Here is a 27,979-nt window from a genome sequence, read left to right on the forward strand (position 1 = left end):
GAAGATGGTGAAACATGCTGTTGACAGGACAGGTAACTCAGCACATGTAAAGGGCCACCTACTGCACCTGAGATCAGTTAAAGGTTGTCATCACTGAAAGGTGACACCGAAGACAGAAAAAGGAAGACTGATGGGAGCACTGACAAAAGCACCTTCTGCATGTGGTGGTAAAACAATACAAGAAAGGAGCCTGACCTGGTGACTGCTCTGCAAAGCCTACAGCCACGCGTTCAGCCTCCAGCTGCTGTTCTGCAGCAGAGCCCTGCAGCCAGAGACAGCGCTGGGCAACCCCTGCAGCCACAGCTGCCTTCCCCAGGCGCAGCCATGCAGGGTTGCACAGCCCTCTCCAGAGCATGAGCCTGAACACAAGAAGCTTTGTAGGGCTCCAGGGCTTTTTCCAATCCTTGATCTCTTGTCACAAATGACTGTTGAAGCAATTCCTGACTATCTGCAGTTACAGTCTGCAATACTGTCCTTCCAAATAAGAGTTTGCAGATTTCATTGAGTTAATTTAACCTGTAGGCTCATGTAAATTGGTAATATACATAATCTTTTTTTAAAATTCATCATCCTTTTCTTAAGTGGTTAACACCAAGTACTTCTAAGGAAAATAGAAGAAACCTTCCTAATCCTTGCTAGTTAAAAATTTCCATAAATCATAAAATATAAGGCTTAATATCTCTTTCTAAATTTATTATATTTCAGATGGTAGGCATATTTAAATATTAAATATTAAATAACAGATCTTCAAATATTATTTCTTTCCTATGTTTTTGATCTCTTTTCCAGTCTTGCCTAGTGTTCAACCTTCATGACATACTACAGCAATACTAGTAGTAATGCTGTAGCACAAGAGTCTAAAGAAATAAGTGGGGCAAAGCCTGTAGGGAGATGAAATAGCTTTCATTAGACAAACCAATACTAAGTATGTAATGAATGAAAAAATATTTGCTTTGCCTCACTTTTGATTTTGCTAGCTGTTTTCACTCTGTGCCCTGGGCTGTTGGGTGGTTAAATGAGAAGCACCCCCTGCTTTCTCTACACCCCTCTGTATTTCAGGTTAATTTTTTAAAAAAAACCAAACCTGCTTATATGTCTCTTTTCTAGAGTGAACAGTCCCAGATTTTATGGATTTCCTTTGCCCTGAGCCCTTTCTTTTTCTGGGAGGGACTGGTCTTTTTGCACAGTATCATAAGTGAAAAATCAGTGATGGTCTGTGAATTGGTAATACCGCAGTTTATTTTATGGCCCTTCACTGCAGTCTTTCTGTATTACAACAGCTTGGTCACTTCTTGCCTGACAACTTATGTTTGTGCAACTGCCCATAGGGATCCCTCAGTCACTTCCATGAGTTAACTGAAAGCAGTTCTGTAAGATAAATAAATACTTTAACTATTACACTTCTAAACATGAATCATTTTGTCAGGGTGAAACATAAGTAAATTCTTCTAAAGGATTAATTCAGATACATTTTTGTAATCTCTGCAATTTTTTCCCCTTTCTGTTTTCTTCATGTCCAAATCATCAGCAGATACATTAAACACTGGACCAAAACCAGAACCTTGCTACACCCTGCTGTTTATCTTCTGTATCAATGAGCATTTACAAGGAATAAGAAAATAAAAATAAACCAAAGGGCAGGAGAAGAACTAGATTACTTTCACTGTTCTTCAAGCACAATTAACTACACCACATTCCAGTGCCAAACAGGTGCTACTTACGTTGTTCCTTCTTAATATAATAATTGCCATTTTTCTTACATGTATTTTTCCAGATCAAAATAAATAAATGTTGACATCTAAATTTTCACTTTTTATCTAAGAGGAGCAGAACACTTAGTTGTGGAGAAGGGAAGGGAAGGGAAGGGAAGGGAAGGGAAGGGAAGGGAAGGGAAGGGAAGGGAAGGGAAGGGAAGGGAAGGGAAGGGAAGGGAAGGGAAGGGAAGGGAAGGGAAGGGAAGGGAAGGGAAGGGAAGGGAAGGGAAGGGAAGGGAAGGGAAGGGAAGGGAAGGGAAGGGAAGGGAAGGGAAGGGAAGGGAAGGGAAGGGAAGGGAAGGGAAGGGAAGGGAAGGGAAGGGAAGGGAAGGGAAGGGAAGGGAAGGGAAGAAAAAAATTCAGAATTTACAACTTATAAAGCTGCTACACTTTAGTAATAATTAAAGCTATACAATAACGATCAGAAATTTAATATGCCACGTCATCGTGTAATTATCATTCTAAGCTTTTGCTAGTATTTCAGCCTTTACCTGCAAGTAGCTAGATATATATGATTCTCTGTAACTTCATTTTTTGAGCATATTATTATGAAATTATCTATGTCTTTCATTAATCTTTAAGGTAACATTTAATTATTGTTTTATCTCTATCAATATAACACAAAAGAAGAAATATCCCATTTTCTCTAACAAGAACAAAATTAAAAATCAATTTCTAAGCCATTCCATTTTGAAAAGCAATGAGACTATCATTCTGAATTATATAACAAATCATTTCATGTTTTAGAGCACACAATAGTCACGGGTCATGCGTTTACTAAATTCAACTCAGTTTTCCAATGCAGCTCATATTTCGTTTGTCCTGACTTTACTATCTCCATCGTCATTGTAGTAAATATGAAAATATACAAAGACCTGATGCTTCTTGCAGTGGTTTGTATTTCTGAGCAGTGATGTTCCCTTCTGTGGTCTAACATCTCATTTGACCCTTCGGTGGGTTAGTTGCCCGCCAAGAATCAGCCTCAGTTCAAATTACTGAGCACACTGGTGCTGACTACCAGACACCCCTCTGTGAGGTCTTTTTCCATGGGGGATGCTCCTCCATAGCTTTCTTTCTCCCCCACCTCCACACCCTGAGCCATAAAGTGCGGCACTGGGGCTCTGACTATGCTGCCAGAGCACCACACAGCCAAATGTCCCAAGTGCTCTGCAAATACCTGCAAACTTTTGCTTTAGAGGTGAAAATATAACATGAGAAATTAAGATCATAGGTATTTTATAAATGGGTAACCTAAGGGCATGGAGACTAAGTCACTTTCCAAGGGCCATGCATATGCAAAGCCAGAAATAACAATAGAATAAATTCTGTTTAATAAATTTAATTCTATTTCATAGAATCGCATCAAGTAGATTTTCCTTTTCCCACTATTCGGTAGTCTTTAACAAATCCTTAACTGAAATAAATTACAGTGACCTTCCTGAAACCATTGAAGCTGTCCCTGTTCCCAGAAAGAGAAAACTGGCTGGTTCATTTTCAGATTCACCTTTTCTCTCCTTGCCAAAAGAAATGAACCTCAAAACTTTTTCATGTGTGGGATCCCTGAGGATATGGTATTAAGCTTGGCTGGTACTGAAATTTGGAGTGGGACAACCATCTGCTTTACAAGATTTCAGGCAAGACCTGTTGGTTTTAACATACCTTGGTGGGACTTTTTTGCTTCAGTCTGCTGTTGAGATAGGGAAATGCAGGTAGCCTGACCTCCTTTTCTACACTTCCCTCATGCAAACAGTAAGCTTTTAGACATGCCAACAATTGTGAAATAGTTGAGCATGATTTTATCTGAAATGATGTAGCAGTCCCCTCTTGTTGCTCACCTTTGTCACGTGCAGTGTGTGAAATACCTAATGGGTAAGCAGTGATTCAAAGAGCCCGTAGCAGCCACCAAGCTGTTCAATCAGTTTGGATTTGGAAATACTGAACCAGAGTCAGATAGACATACAAAGAGCCTATAAGCATAGTTACATGACTATAAACTTGGTATGAGAGGACACTGAGCAAAACAGAACAGATGACAAAGGCACGATTTGCTTGCTGTTAATGATGCCTCTGCAACATCACAGGCTATCTCTAAGCTATATTTTCCACTCATTGCTGGCTTGCAAAACTTTTAATGGAACAAGTTTTTCTGGCAGAAGGACACTGATTTTTATCTTTAATGAGCAGCCTCTCTATCATTTAGCTTCAGGAAACGGCTTCCTGGTTGTAAGCTGCTTGAGAGTACTGACAGCCAGTCAACTTCAAAAGCAGCCAGGAGAAACTTTCTTGCTAATTTGGGGAAGGAATTAAAAAATGCTGAAAGGTGCAGATGATGTTGTTATGGAGCAGGAGGACTCTGCTTCCCAACATGGAGAAATTACAAGTTGGGATATCAATGACATCAAACTTCCCCAGGTATGTGTCTGTGTCTTAGAAATTTATTCGGTTCTACGGGTTGTCTCTGCTTTACTAATGAGCTTAAATGCTTCCTCAGTTACCTATCCCTCATTGCCTTTATTATCTTTGCCATCTCGAGGTATAGGACAGTGTTTTACTGAAAAGCTAGAAAATATTGAGCAAATATTGAATTTTCTATGCATTTTTGCTTAAACATATTACTGAAAGAGCTACTGATACATGAAAACCAGCAATGTTACAGATGTGTTGCCTTTCTAGTCCACTGTGGTGGATGAGGTGCAGAGAAAGCAAGGGGAAAAAATTATCTCTTGCTGTGGGTGCTCAGAAATGTCCAGGACTTGCTTTTTGCCCTGTGTAGTGCTTTATGAGAAGTTAGCACAGCACCTGCGACTGCCTTGCAATTCTGGGTCCTCAACCTTGCTGTAGATGGGGTCCAGGCAAGTGGGCTGGCTTTCCACAGAGGGCAACACTCCTTTCATGAGAACCTAGAAAAAGGCTGCTTGTGTTTGCAGAGATTTGCAGAGGCAGAATGGTGATCTTTCCCTCCCCCAGTCCTTTTCTAGTCCTCGTATCTAAAAATTTCCATCATGCTCTCCACTGAAAGCCCACAGCACACTGCACGCCAACATCATCTCCCTGTCCCTCACCTCAGCATGTTTGTGTTAGATTCCTCCTGCTGCGGTCCCTCAGGGTCCAGCTCTGCCTTTCACCTCCCAACCCTGTCTTCTTATCTGATCCCAGTCTCTTCCCTACTGTGCCACTGCTCTTTGCCCAAAGCCTCCATGTCTCAGGCTGCCTCCTTCCCTGCCCTCCACTCCAAGGTCACCTTCACTTGCATTTCAGCCTGGAGGCTCCCTTCACACTCTTCCCTATACTATCCGATGGCTCCTGTGGGAGCACAGGAGTTCTCTTCTCAGTTGATATTCTTGCTGCTGTAATGGCTCTCAGTGGCTGGGATCAGCAATTTCAAGGAAATTCCTACTATGTGTTTGTATTCCTGTAAGATCTTTTCTCTCAGAACCACCAGCAGTTCAGTAAGGTGCTTTACAGTTTATTGCATTTTACTGTGATGGCTGTACCCAATGAGATGATGTGTGTTTGGTCCTCTTTTCTTTTTCCCATCAAATTTTATTTTTATGTATTTATTATTCCTTAAAGTGTTGTTCTTGGGGTTTTTTTTTGCTTAGTCCATAGTAGTGAAAATAAAACCTGATCATGTTGTCAGGTTTCTTTGTTTTGGACTTCAGAAAAATCACCGTGGAAATCTTTCATGGCAGTTAGACCAAAACAAATGAAAGTCCAGAACTAAAGACCTACAAATGGGGGCATAATCTTAGTCTGATTCAGTATTTGCCCATTTTCCAGATAGCTGAGCCAAATAAGCTGAATGATTCAATGTAATGCTGCTGTGAATAGCCTGAAAGGCAAAGCAATCTCTCTGCCATGAAAGATAACAGAAGTCAGGCAGGCAGTGACCGCTGCCTGCAAGGAAACTATCTGCTATTTCATGTCAGGCACCCCACCTTCCCCTCCCAGGGAGGTGCTGCACCAAGCTGGACCCATGGATGAGTGAGAACAACCTCCTGGCCAGGCTTTCCTGATGCTTTGGGGCTCATGGGGAGCCATGGGGAGCTGTGATTTTTCTGCTTCCTCTCCACTGCTCCCTCGTGCCAACCAGCATCATCTGCTGAGGTGCTGGAGTCACCCAGGATAGAGGACAGACACCCAGCAGAGGACCAGGTCTGCTGGGTTCTTGCACAAGCTCTTCTCTCCCCCAGCCTAAAACATGGCTTGCTTTGGTATCTCCACAGGATGTAAGACAAATAGACTGGTTTCAAGAATGGCCAGATTCCTACATAAAACGTATCTATAGCTCAGAGGATAAAAATGCTCAGAAGCATCACAGCAGCTGGGCAATGAGAAACACCAACAACCACAACTCTCGCATCTTAAAAAAGTCCTGCCTTGGGGTGGTAGTCTGCGGCAATGACTGCTCGACTTTGGATGGGAGAAAGATCTACCTAAGACCAGCCATATGTGATAAAGCTAGGCAAAAACAACAGCGTGAGTATGAACATGGCTGCTCATTATATGGCAGTTCATAGGTGAGCACAACGTAAAAGAAATCAAAGTAGAGGATACCCTTTGCATTATCCAACCTTCCCACTGTCATTATACTCAAGTGCAACACTTGATTTTGGAAAAATGCATTTTGCATTTCTTACTGCTGTTGGGGAAGGAGTTGTTCACTTGTTTGTTTTCTTCTACTTTTTTTTTTTTTTAAATTCTCTGTTTCTGATGGTTAGAGATTGATTCTCAGCCATCTCAAGCCCATGAGTGAGGCTACTAAGGAAGCTGTGCAGTACTGGCAGCTTTCTGTTGACCTGAGTGTTGGCTTCATTACTGCACGTGCCCAAGAGTAATTCAAGAGGCAGGTCTTGCAGGAAAGAATTTGCTTATAAACTATGATGGCTGGGAAACAGGCCTTATAGTCATGTCACCAGAGCAAGACAATGCAAATAAAGAACATGAGCTGGACACACATTTTTAACGAGACCATTCCAAACAATTGCTGATTGCTCAGTAGAGCTAGCACGTACTGATTTCTGGATCTGATTAACATTTTGGCTAAAGAAAGGTATTACTCAAGCACTCACTGAGGTCAGAATTATGTCCTCTAGAAAAATCAGAGAACACATGACATTCCAGACACTGCGAAGTTAAGAACTACTAAAACTAACCATTATAATAATTGATAAAATGATAATAAAACTATAATATAAATAATTTTTCCAGTTACATTTAATAATGGAACAAAATAAAGGCAATTATTAGTTTGCTTATATTGATTTTTGCTTATGTTTGAAAGTTTTTTGCATAGTTTTTGTCAGTGTAGTTTCTGACCCCCAAACCAGAAGTGGCAATCTACCAGCAACGAACCCTTGTATCACATAGGACTCATCTGTTTGGTGGTGTATAGAAAATATTTCCACCATCTTTGCTCTAGGAAAATGCTGCCCAAACTGCAATGGACCCCTGCAGCTCCTTTCCTGCCGAGGCCATGGTGGTTACCCAGTTACCAACTTCTGGAGGCACGAAGGCCAATTCATATTTTTTCAGGTTGGTATAAAATTACCATACGTTATTCAATTTAATATTAAAGACTGTTTTAAAAGATTGATTAAGGAGATTTTTTGTTCCAACAAATAAGGGTCATTGAATATGACAAGGTCAAATGACTGTAAGGAGAAAAATTTTCACAATGAGTGGGCAAGGTCCTGAGCAACCTGATCTAACTCTGAAGTTAGTCCTGCCAGGTCCTGTTGAGCTAGACCTCCAGAGGTGCCTTCCAACCTAAATTAGCCTATGCTACTATGATTTTACAGCGTATTATATTTTTCGTTTAGGCTCCCTTGGAAACCTGTTGATTTTGAAGCACTTTGCTTCATGTACATAGGAACCAACGAATCCTCAGAAAGTCAGAAACGCTATGTTATCTCAGCCTCTTCTCCAAGGTACTACAAATAAGCATGAGGCTATCTTAGAGCAGGAAATGGTGGTACCCAAGGGACTGTCTATGGAAAATTCCATCTGTGCATTATATGTAACTGTATCTGGAAAACAGTGTATGTAAGTATTTAAATAATGGTCACTATTTCTGGACACCATAGTCCTAATTTAGTACCATAACCACTGAACTGTCTCCTGTTTTCCAGTCTTTCACTTATTCATAGGTTAAATAAAATTAATTCTTTGTGGAACCTAATGGAAGTTAATGTTCTGATAAACATGTCTAAAGTGTGAGAAGAATGGAAATGACTACAGGGACACTGTAGCCAGGCTGCAGAAGACCTTGTAGCTTCAACTGGGGCTCTAGTGTGGGGAGTCTCTTTTGCACATAAATGTGGTGCACTGGTTTTATGATTTCAGAGATTTTCTACCCCATCACACTTCATCTGAGATATGTTTGTTACCTGAGCTCACATTAAATAGGTCTTATTAAATAAAAAGCATTACATCAGGCCATGTGTGGTTTTGGCCTGTGCTACAAATTCTGCTCCCTTAAGATTAATAACAAGGTTGTTTCTAACATATCATAATTTATTTCAAAAGTCCAAAGGAGCTCATGACCATCCACGTCCAGAAACAAAAATAGAAGCAGAAGCAAGAAGATCAGTCCAAAAAGCACAGACAGCTTTTTCTCCATCTTATCCAAGATTAAAAAGAATCCAGGAGACTGAGGTAACTTTTATTACAGGTCAATGAAACTGTGGGGTCAGTGATCCATGGTTCCAGGCACGGTGGAAGCTGTCTGAGCTTTGGGTCTGGGTGGGAACAGGCTTCACATCTCTGCACTCTGCTTCCCTGTGATGGGGCCAAGGAGCAGGGTTGTTCTGAGCACCCTGCTCTGCTCAGCACCGCTATTCACTGCCAGCACCCCCTGTCTGGAGCCTCTGACTACATCTATACTGGCAAACAAAGTAGGGCTGGAGGGCAGGCTCAGTCATGTCACTATTCACATGACCTCTGCGATGGATTTGGCCAGCGCTAACTCGTGCTCACAGACAAAGTGCCCTGGCACGGGTCAGGAGGACAGCATGTGCCAGGGACCATCCCCTGGCAGGATTTTGGACAAGGTCCCTTCACTGTACACAGCTGGCTTTGAACCTACCTGTGTCCCTACATGCCATCACACTACAAGCCACAGGCAATCAGAATCTCAAGCTGATGCTGTGGGAAATAGCCCTTGGTGGGGTGCAGCACAGCCCTTGCAACATTTCACTTCAGGTCCAGAGGCTGCCCAAAGCCAGGATGTAGTGTGGGCACTGCCAGGGCATACCTTTTGGTCTGTGTTACCAACATCAGCCCTTGGCCTCATTTTATTTAGCAGCATGGACACAGCTTTAAAGCCCCAGCTCTTTCCTTTTTTAAGTGCCAGAGTTGCCTTTACAAAATTTCCTACAAGTTCTGTTTTAGTGCTGCTCCAGAAATTGAATTATTTACACAGAAATCTGGGAATAAAGTGATTAGATATTTAGCCTAATCAGTATTGACATTGAAGGAAAATATTAGAAGGCTTTAATTTGATTTAACTCATAGTATTGATTGCACCACCCCATGAGAAAATTGTAACAAATGAACACTTGAAAACTGCGAAATACTTTTGGCAATATTTGAACTCAGGAGGAATATTCATGTATGTGTGTATGTGCATGCACACACACACACTGTATACTATTTTAGTATAGAATACAATATATAACATTACCTATATAATATTATATACTGTGTATAGTATCCTAAACAAAACAAACTCATCATTAACAAGGCAAATCCAGAAATCCTTACTCCTTCTTCCTCCAGTCCCCCAGCATTTACTTAAGAAAACCTAATTACTTTAGCACCAGGTCTGGATTGTTTTATTCTCAGACTTAATGTCCATCAAGGAGAGAGATGCTTTCCTGCATGAAAGCTGCCCCTGAGCAGGATTTGGCCACCTGCAGACCATCAAGGGCTGTGAGGGCACCCTCAGGTGCAGGAGGCACTGCCCCATCCTTGAAAAGACAGCAGGTTGTTGTGTTTTCTTCACATTGATATGTGTCCCAAGGTCCTCCACTGATATGGAGGAGGTGCCACAGAAAAGTGAAGGCATCCTCCACCTCTGCTCATCCCCCATGGGCTTTGCCAGCGTTGATAAGGGGAAGGTGTATCACCTCTGCCTGGTGTGCCCTGCTTGCTCTTGGGGTCTCCAGGAGGGGGTTGAAGGCAGAAGAGTGCTTTGAAGTACTTACAGAAACACTGATGTTAAAACATCAGCTCTGCTGGGTGTGGAAACACTTGTGAAAGCATCTACAGAGATCCTGTGGACTGCTGCGTGCCTGATGGAGGGAACTGGGTAGGGCAGTGAGGGTTTTTCCAGTGATCTTCCTTGCAAAGGCTGTGTCACATGCAACTGTACACCACCAATCTTCACATGCAGTTTGTCTTTTGATGTGCATCCTCCCCAGCTTGGTGTTTGGGATAGTAATCAGTGTCCGTCAGCTACAGAGAAAAGGGATAATTGGGCTGGGTGGGGACAGAGTTCTTAAATGGGCCACATAGGGAAGCAGGGGGATCCAGTAGCCCAAGAAGTAGATTAAAAAAGTGAACAGAGGAAGTTAAACCCATTTGAATGGAATATGAGTTTAGGAGTTGCAGCTATTTCTACTGGAAATACTCAGGAGGACACTAAAAAAAAGAGCTTAGGAGTCACTTTTACGAAGACACACTGACTTAGGATGGGACAGTCAGACAGTATAGGATGGACTGATGGTGTCCTCTTGACACAAGTGCCTGGGAACACGAACGTAAGAAAAAGCAGTTGAGCCACTGTGTAAATCTCTAACAAATACAGAAACAATGATTTTCATACCACTGGTTTAATTCTGTCCCCATGAACACTAAACTAGTCTTCACTTAGGAAATGTTACTGAGCCACATGGCTTTTTTCTTGTATACCTGAGCCTACTGGTCTTACTGAGGTCAAGTTCCCTCTAGACATGTCCTTCCTACACCACCTTCCTGGTGTTTTCACTTCAAATTGTGTGGGAGTAGGAACAGATCAAAGATGTGATAAATATCTGCTTGTAGAGCCTGCTCTTCAGCTGGTCTCATTCGGTGCAGTTGGAGTGACACCATTCACCCTCAGCAGGCTTTCCAGTTCATGGCTCACCAGGAGGTTTTTCCTGGGAATCGTAGTTGTGTTTTGAAAGACCAGCTATGATACAACTAACTCAGGAGTCTGATTTGGCACATGGAACCCATGTCAGTGAACCTGTAAAAAGTCTTCTGAAAAGATTCCATTTTAATATGCTTACAAGAGACCAGGGAGGAGAAGTTTAGAAACACGTATGAACCCAAAATAGAGCAAGTGATACATAGGAAGTTTTCTTCAATGGTGTCAGCGGGCCTTTAGCTGAAGGTGGGCTGGGTCCTACATCAGGCTGTTGGAATTTCTTCTCATGTGGTGAACAGCTGAAAGGAGCTTTGCTACTCTGGCAGTCAGCAAAATCACTATAATTAAATGCATGCAAAAGCAGAATTACAAAGAAGACAGACCTGTAAGTATTCATCAGAAATGGTAACACAGAATGAGTGTCCTGAAAGGAAGTGAAGCTTGCAAAATTATAATCTAATAATTAGGGCAGTTAAAGGAGTTGTGAAATATCTAGAACAAAAGACCCAGAAGAATAATTCTTGTGTGCTCCTCCCTCGCTGAATAAAATTTCTGTTTGTGGGGTAAAAAAAGTAAAGGTAGGAAAATTTATGAATTAGAAATAGGAGTCTTCAAAAACTGAAGCATAATATTATGATAGTGAAAAAAAGACTTTAAAACAATCAGTTCAAAAAAATCATACTTAACTTTTCCAAACTCCATAGGGTAAAAAAAAAATAATCTGTGGTGTCAAATGTATTAGCATAATTTCGTTTTCAGGCGCTTCTTCAGTATATGCTGGCAGTGGACCCCGAGGGCTATGAATGTGAGGTCTAACAATTCTCTCAGCGTAGAACAGGATTTGGGCAAAAACTGCTGAAACAAACCCAGACCCGCCATATCTGGGAGCCCTGTTTGGTTTGCCCCTAGAGCCCACCGGCACTGCCCTACAGGGAGGCTCTACTACGGTGTCTGCTTCATTACTGGTATTAATTGAATGCATTCACGAGGTGTCATACAGGACAGTGTTTATTTCATGCTGCTAGAGAACATCTTGTTTTACTAAACCACACCTTGCTTTCCCAAGTCTCTGACAGGTGCAATGCCGACGCAGAAGGCTTTGCCTTTGCTCCTTTCCAAGCCAGACGCTTACATGCTACCCGCTAATTTCAGGGGATATTTAAGCAAAAGCTCCCGGGAGCCCATGCTGGACAGCTGCTGCGGGCGGCCGCCATACCCAGGGGCAGCTGGGGAGGACGGGGGCTCCGGAGAGGCATCGACCTGGAGCAGGAGCCCAGCCCTTGGGAGGACCCCCAGCGCCGGGAGGCCTGGCCGTGGCCCTGCCATCCCCGTGGCCAACCCGCTCTGTGCAGCCCCTTCCCCCCAGCACTGCGCCCACCCCGGCACCCAGCACGTCCTGCCCGTGACAAAGAGTAGCCATCACCCCTTCAGGCCTAGTGCTGGCCCTTTGGGGGATGAATCCTGTGAGGAGACCCCCCCGCTGGCCCACAGCAGCAGCGGCCTCCCTCTGCCGCCCTACCCCGCGCCTCAGGGAAGCCCCTGCCCCAGGGCCAGCGGGGCACCACACCACCGCCCCTTCTGGGCACCTGCAAGGGGAAGTGGAGGAGAAGGGGGCGAGGGAGGGTGCTGTATGGGTCTCAGCCACTGCAACGATGACATGGCTTTTAACCTGTACCCATTATGGTGACCAGGTTTAAATGTCTGCTCTCCCCTCTCCTCTGGCAACGGACACAATTCTCCATCCCTGTTGCAGCGTGGATGTGAAACTGCTACCCAGCCGATCCCCTCTTTAGCTCCTCTTGCAGGCCTCAGGAGAGGCTTTCATACTTGAAGACATGTCTTTGTTTGTTATTTTTAACTGTTACCTTTCCCCCTGCTACTTCATTGACCTAATAAAAGGTATCGGCTCTTCTTACAGACTACCTCGCTGCCATTCTGGTTTGGTAGCATTTCAATCCCCCTTGATACTCAGTTTGTTCAAGCCTGTGAGACTGTGGAAAGTGCAGGTGGATGACCTCAAGGACAGCAGCTGTTGTGTGCTATTCTCTGCACTCTTCCAGCTCCTTCAGGCAGTGATCTAAATCCCTCCACTGCACCAGCCCTGTGAACGTATGGTATGGAATCATCACAGAACAGTTTGGGTTGGAGGGGACCTTCAAAAATTATTTAGTCCAACCCCTCTGCCACAGGCAGGGTCATCCTTCACTAGACCAGGTTGCTCAAAGCCCCATTCAACCTTACTTTGAACACTTCCACGGATGGGGCATCCACAGCTTCTCTGGGCAACCTATTTCACTGTCTCACAACCCTTGTAAAATAATTTCCTCCTTAAGTCCAATTTAAATCTACCCTCTCAATTTAAAACCCTTGAACCTTGTCCTATCACTACAGGCCATAGTAAAAATTTGTTGTCTTTCTTACATTGAAAGGCTGCAATAAGGTCTCCCTGGAGTCTTCTCTTCACAGGCTGAACAACCCCAACCCTTTCTTCATGGGAAGTGTTACAGTCCCCAGCCATCTTCATGGCCCTCCTCTGGGCCCACTCCAACAGGTCCATTCTTCCCCGTGCTGGGAGCCCCAGGGCTGGACCCAGTACTCCAGGTGGCATCTCACCAGAGCAGAGTAGAAGGGCAGAATCACCTCCCTCGACACGCTGGCCACACTTCTTTTGACATAGCCCAGGATACAGTTGGCTTTCTGGGCTGAAAGTGCACGCTGCCAGCTCATGTCCAATTTTTCATCCACCAGTATCCCTAAGTCCTTTCTCTGCAGGGCTGAACACAGTTTCATACATGTATGTATTTAAGGTGCCTTGCTGGTTTTTCCAGCCACTTTTCTTTCATTGCAGACTGTTACAAATCCTTCAGCATCCTTTCCATACATCACACCCTTTTCTGACCACTACCATAAGATATGTTTCAGCAGGAGCTATCGGTTCCTTACTTTTGTTTAAAAAAGTAGGATGCCAAATACGAATTTTCTTGCCTGAACTTAGTGGCCAGCTCAGAGAGCTTTGGCAAAGATTCCTTTCTCTTTCCCCATAATTCACATCTGCATGATTTTCCTGTTTCCTGATTTTCCCTGCTGCTCTCTGGACCAGGTTTCAGGGGCTGTTGACCCTCACCCCACAGAGGGGTGAGGGCACTGACACACGTCCCTGCTGCCACCTCTGCAAGGAAGAGCTGAGGGATGTCATGTCTGGAGCCAGATTTCATGAGGTTCCTTTAACCATCATGAAGGTAGAGAGCCTGGGTTCCATAGGCTGCCCAGCTGGAGGTCCTAACCGTGTCCTGCCCTGCCTGTGGAGCAAGCCGTGCCCCCATGGACTGAGGTGAAATAAACCTTTTATTGGGATGGGTCTGGGAGGACAGTATTATGAAACAAGTGGCAATAAAAACTTCACAGTACCTCAGACTGTGGTGTATCTTGTGTCCATCAAACAGGTTCAGTCTTATCATCTGTCTTTTTTTTTGGGGGGGGGGGGGACGACTTGTTTTTTCTTTTTAGATTCCCTTTTTTTTAAAAAATCTTTGGAATATATTAGTTACCAGAGAAACCAGTCTCGTTGCAACGGGTGGAGTTCAGAGACATTTATGAGACATGAGCAAATTATATTTATAGCTTCAAAATGTTTATTGCAATTTATTAAACAGGGGATGCATAGTGACTTGTTTTATGTGGAAAAAATCTAAATGTAGATCACAAAACGACAGTCCGTTGTTGTATGTGAAGGTCAGTTCACCAAACTTCTATTTAGTCTGTGAGTTACTCCCACGCCAATACCAAACCTTGTGTGTTGTTTGATTCTTTGGATCAGTAGCTTGTGATCAAGGGTAATGACAACCTCCACTCTAAGACAGAAAAAGTGGAATCAACAGAAGCGATAAGCACTTGTGCATGGGGAGGTGAGTTGCAGGAAAAGGGACGGACAAGTTCCCTGGGGCTGCATGTCCCATAGCTGAAATTCCTCTGCTACTGCCAAACCAGTTGCACCAGGGAGGGACTGCACAGGGCATGGACCCTGCCCACTGCCATCCTGCTCTGTCTCATCTCGCCTCTCCTCTACATTCCGTACCTCTCTGCTGCACTGCTGCCAGCATTGTCTTTCAGCAATGGTACCATACCGATGTGTGGCTGTGAGACTCCTCAGACACTGTCCCCACACCAAAGTACCATCAGTTCCCTTTACACTCACCAATCCCTTCCTCTGTTTTAAAAACATGCCAGCAAAGGGGTTTTGATAACCAATCCCCATCCCAACTGTTAGCATTTTTTCCTCATGTCTGATTTGCTTTCCTGCAGATGAACCTTTTCTTCAAGTCTTTGAAGATGGGTAGCATCCAGTTACTGAGTTTTACAGTCTTCCTAAAGGACTATTACTACCAAATCTCCCTAAAAAGGCAATTACTACCAAACCTGGTTTACTGCCTGAGAAGCAGGAAGCTTTTTGTTGGTTTGCCTTTTAAGTCTGAACCAAAAGGTTTCCAAAACGGAACCCATTCCTGTGAGCACAGTTCCACTCAGCAGCTACCTGCCATAGCAGGGACGTGCCTTCTTGCAGGTCCCGTACTTGTATTGCTGTGCACCCAGGACTGTCCTGCCGTTCGGGGGAGCCCCCAGCCCCCGCTCATGCAGCATTCATTGCACCCAGTATGTTTCCAAGAGGAACACATTTCAGGCTCCAGTAGGACAGGTTATTCCTTTTTAAAAAGGAGGAAACTAAGACTTCATTATTTTTCTAAGGTTAAATGAAGAAAGGCTTTCCAGATTTACAAGCTGCCAGGGTCAGTTTGACCTTTCCATGTTCTTGCAGTGACTTCTGTGCTGGCAGTAACTCCCTTCACTTTGGGTACAATCTCACCACGGTGGGTCAATATAATGCCAAATTTATATCTCTTTGGCTCAGAATATAAAGATACCAATCCCAGCTCTGACCTTCACAAAAATGACTTTTTGCAATGTATCTGGGATACATGAAAGAAAATGTATTTATGTTGCTGCTTTAAGCCTCTTCTAACCAGATCTAAGATACTGTGCCCAACTGGGTGATGGTAAGAATCAGAAGTGAAAAAAGGTACTGGATGCATAATCCTCTGCAATTTTACAAAAATATACTGGACACTGAGGTTATTCAGGGTAGGCTAATGAAGAAACAGCAACTGATATATGAGGATCCACCCATAGGTAACTCTCTAACCTTATTCTCTGTTGCAGAAAATGGTTTTCTGCAAGGCACAGCTGCAGTAAAATCTTAGGAAAGTGGCAGAGATGCAAGGAGGTCAGGATGTGGTTGATTACACAGGCAAAACGTTTTGTTCTGGCTTATCAGTGTTTCAGATGGCTGTAGAACCTGCCAAAGCTTGCGCAAATGTCCCTACACGGTGTGGATGGTCTACGCTTACTGCTTTCCCAAGGTCTTAGCTCTGAAAGTACTGGCCTCAATATTCTTTGGGAGTAATCCCTGCGCTTCTGTAATGGCTCTTCTGAGGCCACCAGAGAACCACAGTAATGTTGCTCAGAATGATACATTAGCCAGACTGTATCTTACAGAAACACAGTTTTTATGGTTGTTTTTTTTGAGTCATTCAGCATTTAAAGATGAAATCTAGACATATAATCAGAAGGAGTATCTTAATAATACAAGGCAGCAGCTGGATACCTCAATTTTTTAGTGTGCTTATCCTCAGAATGTCATTGTGAGAAAGGGAAGTCAAAACAGGGATTTGCCCCACATCCCTCCAGCCCTGGGCACATACCCTGCATTTCTTCTGGCCTTCCTTTCCCCGGAGGCCTCTGCCTTTGCATGCAAACAGAACTGCAGGTTAGACTGAGCACAGCCAGATGTTTTCGTTTTCAACCCTTTGTACAAAGCCCCTGCCCTTTAGCTGACTGAGGCTATAAACTATTTTATATAAACTGCAGAGTTATGGACTATTTTTTAAAATATGGTACTAAATGCATTCTCTATATTTTTAAACAAAACAAGTGTGTCAAACTGCTGCTAGTAGAAAGGACTCCAGCTGAGGAAGCTTTAGGGGATAGTCTACGCGTGACTGTATAAAGCTTTTCTTTCCTCATGGCCTTTGGGAGGTTTAATAATCTGTGTGTCTGGTACTTAAGGCGATTTTGCCCTGCTTCCCCTCAGTGTAGCCATTTGGGGCTTTTTAAGTAATTATGGTCAGGGAGTTAGAATGGGATCATCGAATGTGTTTTACTTCATTGCAAGCAAAATGTAGAAGTGGCCCCTGTGGCAGACCTCAGCAGGGGTACGGCTTCTCTGAGCCAGGAACAGGCTTTACCTGACAGGGCAGCAACTGGTGTGGGGGCCCAGGGGAGGCAGAGGAGGACGGGGAGGTGGTGCAGTTTATTTAAGAAGAAAAATGAAGGAAGTCTGCTGGGTCAGAGTAAAAATAGATGCAATCAGTAATCAAAGCAGAGCGTGAATAGGATATTAACATTGCATATCCGAACACCTTAAGCAGACTGGCCCTGGCTCTCATGCAAGCTATGCAGACTGGCCCTGATTCAATGCAGACTGCCCCTTTCTCCCCGAGTTGCTGCAGTCCCCAGGCACTGTGGGGTTTTGTCTTTCACAAGGTAAACTTCACTGACATTGCTCACTTTCTGGAGCAAGGAAGACTCACAATGGATGCAGGAGAACCAGGTTAGGGAGCACTTAAACAAACCCAACATACATAAGTCCATGGGCCCTGATGGGATGCACCCATGAGTGCTGAGGGAGATTGCAGGTGCCATTGTGAGGCCACTTTTGGTAAACTTTGATCCATCATGGTGACTAGGAGAGGTGCCTGAAGACTGGAAGAAAGTGATGTCACTCCTGTCTTCAAGGAGAACAAGAAGGAAGATCTGGGGAACTACAAGTCAACCAGCCCCACCCCAAAATCTGCAAAAATGATGGAGAAAATCCTCATGGAAACAGTTTACAAACACATGAAAGCCTAGAAAGTGATTTGAAGCAGTCAGCATGGTTTTGTGAAGGGGAAATTTTGCTTAGCCAACCTGATAGCCTTCTACAGCCTTGGTGGATGAGGGGAGAACAGTGTATGGTTTTTGTCTTGACTTTAGCCAGGCTTTCAACACTGTCTTCTATAACAATCTCAGAGACATCCTGATGAAATATGGGCTTGCTAAGTGGACAGTGAGGCGGACTGAAACCTCAGCTATTTTGTGATTCTGGGAACACTTAGGATCACCCATAGCTGTTACCAACCAGATAGTTGCAGTCTCCAGATGCCTTTACTTGAATTAACTGTGTACTGTGTGGCACAACCAGAAAGTCATCCAAAGACCTGACGTACTAGGAACACCCTGGAGCAGCAGCACACAGCCTTTGTGGCCCTGCAGACAACAGCAGCAGCAATCTGAATGCCACAAGCATCCTTTGCTCTCCGTGTTGGATTATTTGATTTCTGTGAGCAATATGAGATGATCTCCTGTATGGCAAGTAGTTCCTGGGGCACAGATAACCTTTTCAGAGGACACGGCAAGCCAGGAAGGACTTTGGCCAGCTTTTCACTCTGAGCTTATTCCTTCTGTTTCCAGTTAGTAATTGAAGAAGCAAAACTGCCTCGGAGGGCTTGCCTCAAACAAGTGTTTTTCATTTCTTAAAACCAGTTACATCAAGGTTCAAGATCACTTGGCAATTGTATCATCAGTGACGTGGTTTAGGTCTTCTGTTACCAAGGGTTGCCCAATCTATTTGCTGTTCTAAAAACAGACAATCATAAATAATACAAACCACAGCATGAGAGTGTCCTCTTTGCTTACTGCTTTCTGTGCCAAATGGAAACTGTTAAGCAAAGGCCAAAGCCATACAGCAACTGGGCATCAAGCTCCTTTTTGCTTCTAAAGGAGATAGCATATGCCTGTGGCAGAATCAGGTGCCTCACTCTGTTGCCCCCAACAGAACATTACTGCCAGGACACAGCAGGGAGCAGCTGGCGGGGCCTTCTCCTGCCCCAAATGCCAGCTGAGGAGCGGAGGGCAATGACATGCTGCTGTCACCATGTCTGCAGTCTCTCCCCTAGCACCTGTGGGCGGCAAGGTGAGCTGGTGGCATCTCAGCCTTACACTGGACTCAGGCACCTTCAGCAATGAGCAACAGCTGCCACATGAACAGCTGTGACTAACCTAATATCTGTGGATAGTGTAAACATTGGGTGTTGTGAAAAGCTGTTTGCCAAACATCCAGATTTCCTCTGCTCAAGTCACAGCTAAGACAGGAGGAAACCATGATCTTCAGCCCAGCCAGCAATGGCCCTGGGCAGAACAGGATCCCTGGAGGCAAGACGCTCCAAGCTGACAGCAAAAGCAGCAATGTATTTCAGACAAAAGGGGTGGCTCACGGTCACTGCCTCTGGACTTCCCTGATTCTTTGCAGACAGGAGTGGGATTCCCTGTCTCAAAGGACAGGGATGGTGAGGACAAGGTGGTATCCATGTAAATGGTATGACTGGAGACCCAGTGACCCCCATGCTCGAAGGAAAGTCAGGGGGGCAGGATGAAACCAGGAGAAAAAAGAACAAGTGTCTGGCCTTAGGGTGGGTGAAACATAGGACGAATGAACAGACCCTGGCCAAAGTGAGTTAAAATAAAAAGTAAATTGATGTTGTCTTGCTGGTTTATTCCACTGAGTAAACCTTATTGGTTTGATCCTCATTGGTCTTTGTATGCACTAAGGAGAAAACTTCAGGCCAGACTGAAATTCTGCCCCAACCTTACTGCACTTTTATGCACTAAATCACCCTACCAAGAAGGACCGAACTTCCCAGAGGCCCCGCTTACCTGCCAAAAGCCACCCCTGGAGAAATGAAAAAAGCTGTTCCTCTTCATACAGGTGGGCTAGGGAAAGCACCAGCTCTGTCCAGGCAGGGTGATGCTATGCACTGAGGGGCTGCTTCTCGCTTTCCGTCTCCCACTCATGCAGCCTAGGGGTGGGCCGGGGGTCCCTTTGCCATGGGGCTTTTGGTGCTCAGGGGCGGTGACCCAGAGGAAAGTCTCAGCCAGCGGAGCAAGTAGGGCTGCACCCTGCTGACGGGGGATTTGTGGCAGAGCACAGGATCACCCATGCAGACCACCATCGTGCCACCAAAATTACAAGCAGCAGTACATCAGTGCAATGAAACACCAAGCTCACCTGCAGAGCACCACCCAGCAGGCTATCGGGCTGCCAGTAACCTGCTCTCCTCTCCTCCTTTTGGCCAACAGGACAACCTACCACTAGGAATTGGCAGGGAAGGGTTTTCCCTCCAGTTCAAGTGAGGTTTTGGTTCTGGTTTTATTTTATTTTACAGCTCGTTAGTTAATAATAGTTGTACAGCTAATTTAACAGGGAGTTCTGATGTGACTTGACAAGCTCTAACAACCGAAGCACGCAGACAAGGCACTCATTGAGTACTTCATTGCAATGACACTGAAACTCTTGCCATGCACCAGCCTCCTCTGGCAAACTTCCAGAAAGATACTATCTCATGTACAGCTTAACCCTGCTCCCTCCCAGTGCTTTGTGGTGCCCTTTTTTTGGGAGCGGAGAAGGTTTGCCTGACTTTGTTAAATTACCGCATTCATTGTTAACTCCTTCACACACAGCAGTACTGCCAAATGTAAGGAAGAAACATTTATCTTCAGCCAGATGAAACTATTCTCCATAACCATGATTTCCATGAGAATCCTGCTCACAAACATGCCTGTGGTCTTCCTGTGGTGTGGCTGTGAGCTCCAGCACCCACAGTGCCAGCTCCCAGCCATGGCTGCAGGAGGGAGAGCTCTGCCCTGCAGCATGCAGCTGCCAGGCTGTGGTGGCTTTGGTTCTACATACAGCGGAGATCATGAAATCTTTGAATTGCTGATATTGGAAAAGACCTTTTAAGATCATCACGTCCAACCATTAACCTAGCACTGCCGAGTCCACCACTAAACCATGTCCCTAAGAACCATGTCCCTAAATGCCACATCTTCTGAATACCTCCAGGGATGGTGAGTCAACCACTTCCATGGGCAGCCCGTTCCAATGCTTGACAGCCCTTTTGGGGAAGAAATTCTTCCCAATATCCAATCTAAACCTGCCCTGCTGCAACTTGAGGCCATTTTCTCCTGTCCCATCGCTCGTTACTTGGGAGAAGAGACTGACACCCACCTCACTACAGCCTCCTTTCAGGTAGTTGTAGAGTGTGACAAGGTCTCCCCTGAGCCTCCTTTTTTCCAGGCTAAACAACCCCCGTTCCCTCAGCCACTCCTCGTAAGCCTTGTGCTCCAGACCCTTCACCAGTTTTGTTGCCCTTCTCTGGACACGCTCCAGCACATCAATGTCTTTCCTGCAGTGAGGGGCCCAAAACTGAGCACAGGATTTGATGTGCGAGCTCACCAGTGCCAAGTACAGGGGGTCCATCACTTCCCTGCTGACCACACTGTTTCTGACACAAGCCAGGGTGCACCTGGCCTAGCAGTCAGCCTCCCTGCCAGGTTCTCATTCTGTGTTCCCTGATGTCACCTAATGCCATGATAAAGCATGTGATTTTCTCTTTCCTGTAAAACTAATGATTTCTTGAAAAGTCCCTCTTGGATGCCTAGGGAATGAATGCTTCGGTATTTTTAAGTGCGTGGGTTTCTGGAAGCCCTATTCCAGTAGAAGAAGAAAGCCTCATGATACAGCAAGAAGTTTAAAGTTTTTCTAAGTAGATCCTTTTAACAGAGGGTTTTTCTTGGCCGCACGCTCCCTCAGGCAGTGTATGGCTACACTCCTCCAAGCCTGACCACTCCATCATGGCAATATGGTGTCCTGAAATCCAGAGAGCCTTCTCCTTCCCTCCTGTCATTGCACAGAGTAGATTTATGTTTTTCCAAACTCACCCTTGGAGGTAAATTTCACTTAAAAAAACTCTTCAGAACTTCTGCCTACTTGATTGAAACCACAGTCTTCCATGGTAGAAATTATGAAGCTGGGGTTTTGCTTCCTCTGCCTGTCTCCCTCATGAATTCTTTGGGGTCTAATAATGGAACAGTATAAGAAAAACTACTGAAGCACTAGAAGATAGTTTGTGACAATATAACAGCTGAAAATAGACATCATATGGTAGGCTTTCTCTCCAAGGAGATACTAGCAGCATCTCTTTCCTACTTTCATCAAACCTGTCAGAAGTTGGTAGGATTGAATCTTTGGTCCCTCTGTCAAATTTATTTGGAAACTGGTCAGTGAGTTCAAAAGTTATTGGTGGAAACTGTCAGGCTGACAAGATGGCTGCTTAATACTCCATTTCATTAGGGAACTGGCTAAAAATTGACCTGCAGCTGTCACAGGGCTTAGAATCCAGGTAGGCTTTGATGGGGGTTCACTGGATGGTGAGGGTAGCACAGGTTTATTTGCTGCTGCACGTAGTTGTTATTATCCAGGTAAGCTATAACATGTCTTTTTTTTAATACGATTAGTCTCTCTGTGTCTCCCAAGATGACCATACCAGCTGTTATCCCGTCCTAGTCCTGTTGATGAATGCAGATTTATAGCAAGGGAGTAAAAGTCCTGTTTCACCTTATCCTAACCATGCAGCCCAGCTGCATGTATTTAGTAGGCAGAGACTTGTGGGAACTTGGAACTACCTCCGTGGAGTTCAGCTCCTCCACGCTATGGGCTCTACCTGCGTAACCACAACATAACCCTTCCTCCTATTCAGAAACTAGCGTCTTTCCCTCTGTCTGGCTCTTGCCCATTCAGTGGATGAAGCCTGCTCCCAGGTCTGGGCTTCAAGAAAGCTTAAGCTCACACCCAGCTTTGCACAGGCCAAGATCACTTCTACGTGAAATGCGGGTGCTTTGGGCATAGCTACAGTTAGGAGTGCCTGGCCAGGTTCTCCCATCATTAACCCCAAATGCCTACTGATGAAGGCACACAGCCAGTGCCAGGGCGATGGGTCAGCCAGCCTCCTCCCAAGAACAGCCTGGGCTCTTCTATATCAAAAGAGTGAGCCCCACCATTTGGGCTGTCCCCACAACTGTGTGGCCGCTCTGTCCCCAGGCCAAGTAGCACAGAAAGATGTAGTTTGCGTCACCATGCTTCAGCCCACCCTGCATTTAGCCATACAGACACTGTCCGAACCACGAGGCATACTCTACCCATCCCTGAAACGCAAGGGCTCCTGAAAAACTTGCAGACTTCTACTTTTATCCACATTTTCAACCTCTCACACTCCGACACCTCTGTATTTCAGTAGTCCTGAAGTATTACAGCAGGGCAAAGAGCACTAATTGAAGCAGAGCACAGTGACTAGTTCTCTTAGATCTTTTGGAAAACCTTAACTCAGGCTTGACTCTAAAACTGGGGTAATAGTAATCTTTTCTCTGTTCATATGCTGTAAGCTTAAACTTTGTTTAGGTTATAATTGTTCTACAGCAAATCATCTTCCATGCCTGAACAGAAGCAGAAATGCAATTTTAGCTTAAAATGAGCAGGAATGCTCCTGTGCTGAAGTTCAGTGACCACCAGCTGATCAACAGTGTGTCCCATTGTTGTTGTTTTTTTAATTCTTGTGAACAACAGTAACCACATGCTGCCAACACACTGTATGATTTTGGTCTCATAAAAGACTCTTAGAGTCCTTCAAGAAGAAAGAAGAAAAACTTGATTCACTGCGTTGTACATACCCAGACAAATACGCATCTTATCATCAGATTACTGTTTGTTGTAGTTTTTCAGGTTCTACAGACTTCGGTCGGTTTTTATGTGAAATGTTTAAAAAGGCACACTTCTTAAAGAGGGAGCAGGTTCCAAACAAAACTGCTGGCAACTGTTTTGTCAGCTGCTATGAAAGTTAACCCCCCAATCTTCCCACTTTATTAGCGCTGGGAAATGCAGCTGACTTTAATATCTGTAAGTTTATTTTTCCCAGACTTTAATTTCCAGATCACCATCTGTCTAGACACTGTCAATTACTAAAAAGTGTACGCAAGGTGAGTTTAAGGGTACTCAATATTTTTTCTCCATGTGATTAAATTTCCAGGCAGCACTGAACCAACCCAATATATTCACATTTGTCATTTAAGGCAGATGTCACATTATCCAGAACAAATTAAAGACCTTTTCATTTATTTTACTGAAACCAAAGTACAGAAGTTGTGGAAAGTACCCTGAATTTCAAAGGTCTTCTTGAGGTTGTACAATAGGAACAATCTTTTCCTTAGGTATCCCCCGCAAAAAAAATAAAATAAAAAAAATATCTGTGAGGTGTGGGAAGGATTCAGCTGAAATGAGTTGTGAGTTAACATTGCTTACTATAAAGAGAAAATGGAAACGCTTTTGAGAAGCAATCAGACCAATGATACCCATCCCTATATTAATTTGTACAGGAAACAATTTGTCTATGCTGGAAAAAGCACAATTACTTCTAGCTTAAATACCATTTCCACTAAGTAACTTCTACTGCTGGCAGCCCTTTCTGTACACGCGGGTTACCAAGCTCCAGCCAGCAATCCCCGGCCGGTGCAGAGCCAGCTCTGCAGGCATTGGTGCAGACATCACCTGGGAACAAGCACTTTCATTCTGCACGTTGTGTCAGACACGGTGGCAAAAAGAACAAGCTCAGTCTATGCTTTGATCTCCAGTATTGCTGCCCGTGGAGAGGATGCCACAGCCATTGGGAAAGATCAGCCACAAGAAAAAAACAAAACTAAAATCCCTGATAACATACGCTCTTAGTGAAAACTGATTATAACTGATTCTTACATACATGTTTACCAAATTTCCTTCATAATGTGAAGAGATTTGTGCCTTTTCCTCTGCACTAAGCCACTGGATCCCATTCCCCACCCACCCTGAGGCATCTGTTCCCCCAGCTGTCTTAAAAGCAAAGTCAGCTGTTTGTGTGACCACCGTTCAAACCAGGAGGCAAGGACACTGGGCTTCAGGGAAAAGAGGAGAAAAAGGACCAATGTTTTGTACTTCTTTTGTTTCTTCAAACATGGAACTGAGAGCTGATAAAAAATTAACATTCCTATAAACATATTTTAATTGGCCAACCCAGGTTAATAAACACTGAAGTGTGAAATACTAGACCTAAACCCAATTTCTTAGGAGTGCTGTAGCTTCCTGAACTTCCCTTACCGTGAGACATCCCTGCAGTATCTTCTTAAACTATCAGGAAGGCTCACTCCTTTTGCTTCCCAAAGACAGCAGGCGATGCAACATCCAAGTCTAGGGGAGATCCATATAGAACATAAACACACTTTCAGCTCAGGGGTTCCCTCCTCTAGCTGAGGTACTCCATTCACACCCATGTTTACCAGTTTCTAGGGTTTCTGGGGAGAAACATTCAGTCTGCCTTGTTAAAGCTGCTCTACAAGAAGCAAGAGTCACTTACACACTGCAAGACAGGATGACCAAAACGCCCCAAAACCATGTCTGCCTGGCCCTGGCTAGGACCAATCACCTTGCCCTAGCAAACCTGGACTGCGAGCAGAAACGCTCCGAGCATGGCAGCGACTGAAACAATGATCACTGCTTTCAGACCGTATGCTCTCCAAACGGCAGTTAGTTGATTCTCTTTTGTCACACAAGGATGTTAAATGTTGGGTGCTTCAGATCCCATTTGGAGGCCATCCCCCTGGAGTCCAGGAAGCACACTCAGGACTGAAGGCTCCACTGAGATTCAGATACTTAAAATCCCCGTGAAGAACTGGCCTTTCTGTTTATTCCCATTCAACCATGTTCTTGTGGATGTCTTAACAGTGCAGAAACCTAAGGGGCTGAACGTTTGGCAGGCTAAACATAATGCTAAACTATTGCTGTTGTGTTTTCTCTGTTTTTTCCTGGAAGGTTCTCTAATTTTAAATAAGCTGTAGGGAAAAATAAATATAGTTTATTAAGTACAAAAGAACACTTCAAACTGCGGCATGCCACCTAACGGCAGAACAGCAACACGGTGCACTGCTGCCAGTCAACATACATTAGGAAGCCACAACACAAAACTCTTGTTTATTACTGAGCTGCAACAACCTGTGGGGTCAGCACTACTTTGGGGAAAAATAGAAAAGCAAACGAAAAAAAACACAATCAAGGAAATTCCTTCACACACACAAAAAAAAACCCAACGAAAAAACCCAAACACATTTGCAAACTAAACCAGGCAGAACTTCTGTTTTAGCAACTTTAGCAGTATCTTACCATTATGGAAGTAGAATTATATGAAAAGAAATTTACTTCAGGTGTAAATTTATCATGGAAACATACAGGGGTCACACTGCATGTACACATCTTCTCAAGAGAAGATTCATTCATTCAGAAATAAAATGCGTGGTAAAAATGTCTACTCATCTTGGCTTTCCACATTAAAGAAGAATGTAATATGGCAGGATCTACTCGTCTTACTTTTCTTAGCTCTGCATCACATCCAGCTATTTCTGAGCATTCTGAGGCTAAATTAATAAACGTGCTACAGACATCTTAAAAAAAGTCAGAATACCTGCAGTTGCCAAGGTAGGAAGGCTGTCAATCCTAAAAGATGCAGGAATATTATCTTCAGAAGCAGTCATGTTTCATCTTTTTTTTTTTTCTATTCATACTCGGAATATGTGTTCCATAAAATCACATCACACTGTAATTTTAGCACCTATCTCATACTGCCTTGAATGATAGGTACACATCAGCATGGTGCATCTAGACACCTTCAGATGGGCAATGCGACCAGAGCTGAAAGCAGCTTTAGCTAAGAGAGAATGTCACATCTCCAAATTACACATTACACATCCTAGTTTCTCTTCCAAATCCTTTGTTTCAGCCAACAATATCTAGGACTTCTGGTTTTAAGAATTATTTTCAGGATTCAGGAACTATAGTCTGGACAAGACAGAGGTAAGGTAAAGCGCCAACTGCTCCTTTTAAGCAAAAAAATTATCCAAGTCATTTTACTGAGAAAGCTGCTGGTCTTAGCATAAAGGACAAAGCTTGAATCCAGACCGAGTGACTATCGAATGACAGTCTTTGATTTCTTTACAGATGCTAATACTAAATAACGTATGTAACATTAATTTCTGAAATCCAAACTGTTTTGCAAATGTATATAAACTTTTATATTTTTCTCACCTTGGACAGCAGAAAAAACAAAATGGAAAAGCACCGCAGTAGTTCAGCCATTTTAACAATGACAGAAGTTCCCAACTACACTGGCACACATTCCAGGAGAATTTTCTTGCATTAAAAAAATCAGAACAGACTCTATTGAATATTTTCTTTCTTTAAACAAAAAACCTTGTGGAAACACCACATAGTTTTGAAATTCTGACCAGCTTGGTTCACGGTTACAGACTGAGTCAGGAGCTGAACTTGGCAGCTGGAAAACGTCTACTGCTGGCCCTTTGCTCGGGGCACTGAATCACACCACCTACCTCCTCCCCCCACCTACAGCCCAGCATTATGCACAAAGGTTTAAGTGGTGCTAATGTCCAATTAGACTGGGTCAAATGAGCATAACATTTGAACACCTGAGCATCTTCTTGCCACAAAACTGTGCACTCTGCTGTCTGTAACACAATGCGTAAAAAGAGATCTACAGCTCCAAGAACAATGTTTCTGTCACCTCTTAGTAGTCCTCCTTCCATTTTTCTAAGTGAACTTGTCTCAACTCATACAATGAACTCTTGGGAAAAAGGACTGCATAGGTGTATACATTATTCTATTATTCAAATTACTAATATAATTAGTAAAGGACAATTTCCCAGCAGTAAACCAGTTATAGCAACTAATGTCTTTATATGGTAATTAAAAGGGCAATAAAACTGAATTATAAGAACAGAGCCTCTAGCAATTAAAGCCTTGGACTCTTGAAAAACACTAGAGAGAATGAAGGAAGAGCGAGCAACTAGCCATCTATTTCTTTGCTGAAACAAGCACCATTTTAATAGTGGCACGTGAAGAGACAGTGACAGTACCTGCCAATAAACCGTTTCAAAAGACAAAAAGAATTATGTATTTCTAGAAATATATATTTATACAAAATTTATTTATTTATATAAAATTGTATGTTTATATAAATATATAATATATATTATCTAAGCAATAATCTTATATTGCTAAATGCAGAGGAACAAGCAC

General features: G+C 43.8%; 1 protein-coding gene across 1 annotated transcript; it reads left to right on the forward strand.

The window, feature by feature from the left end:
* The first annotated feature begins 2,062 nt into the window (after positions 1–2,062).
* Positions 2,063–23,481, forward strand: GCM1 (glial cells missing transcription factor 1). The gene is made up of 5 exons (XM_080387775.1): positions 2,063–4,166; positions 5,981–6,233; positions 7,177–7,289; positions 8,283–8,411; positions 11,951–23,481. The coding sequence occupies exons 1-5, from the start codon at positions 4,065–4,067 to the stop codon at positions 12,569–12,571; spliced, it is 1,218 nt and encodes a 405-aa protein (XP_080243901.1). The 5' UTR covers positions 2,063–4,064; the 3' UTR covers positions 12,572–23,481.
* The last annotated feature ends 4,498 nt before the right edge of the window (positions 23,482–27,979 follow it).

This window comes from Falco punctatus, assembly GCF_963210335.1.
Source record: "Falco punctatus genome assembly, chromosome: 5".
NCBI classification, from domain to species: Eukaryota; Metazoa; Chordata; class Aves; order Falconiformes; family Falconidae; genus Falco; species Falco punctatus.

Excerpts from the sequence above, each read along its gene's own strand:
- GCM1 (XM_080387775.1), top strand. The coding sequence starts at position 4,065 with ATGCTGAAAGGTGCAGATGATGTTGTTATGGAGCAGGAGGACTCTGCT. Across the intron at positions 6,234-7,176 it reads AGCTAGGCAAAAACAACAGC|GAAAATGCTGCCCAAACTGC; the intron begins GTGAGTATGAAC and ends TCTTTGCTCTAG. Across the intron at positions 7,290-8,282 it reads GCCAATTCATATTTTTTCAG|TCCAAAGGAGCTCATGACCA; the intron begins GTTGGTATAAAA and ends TTATTTCAAAAG.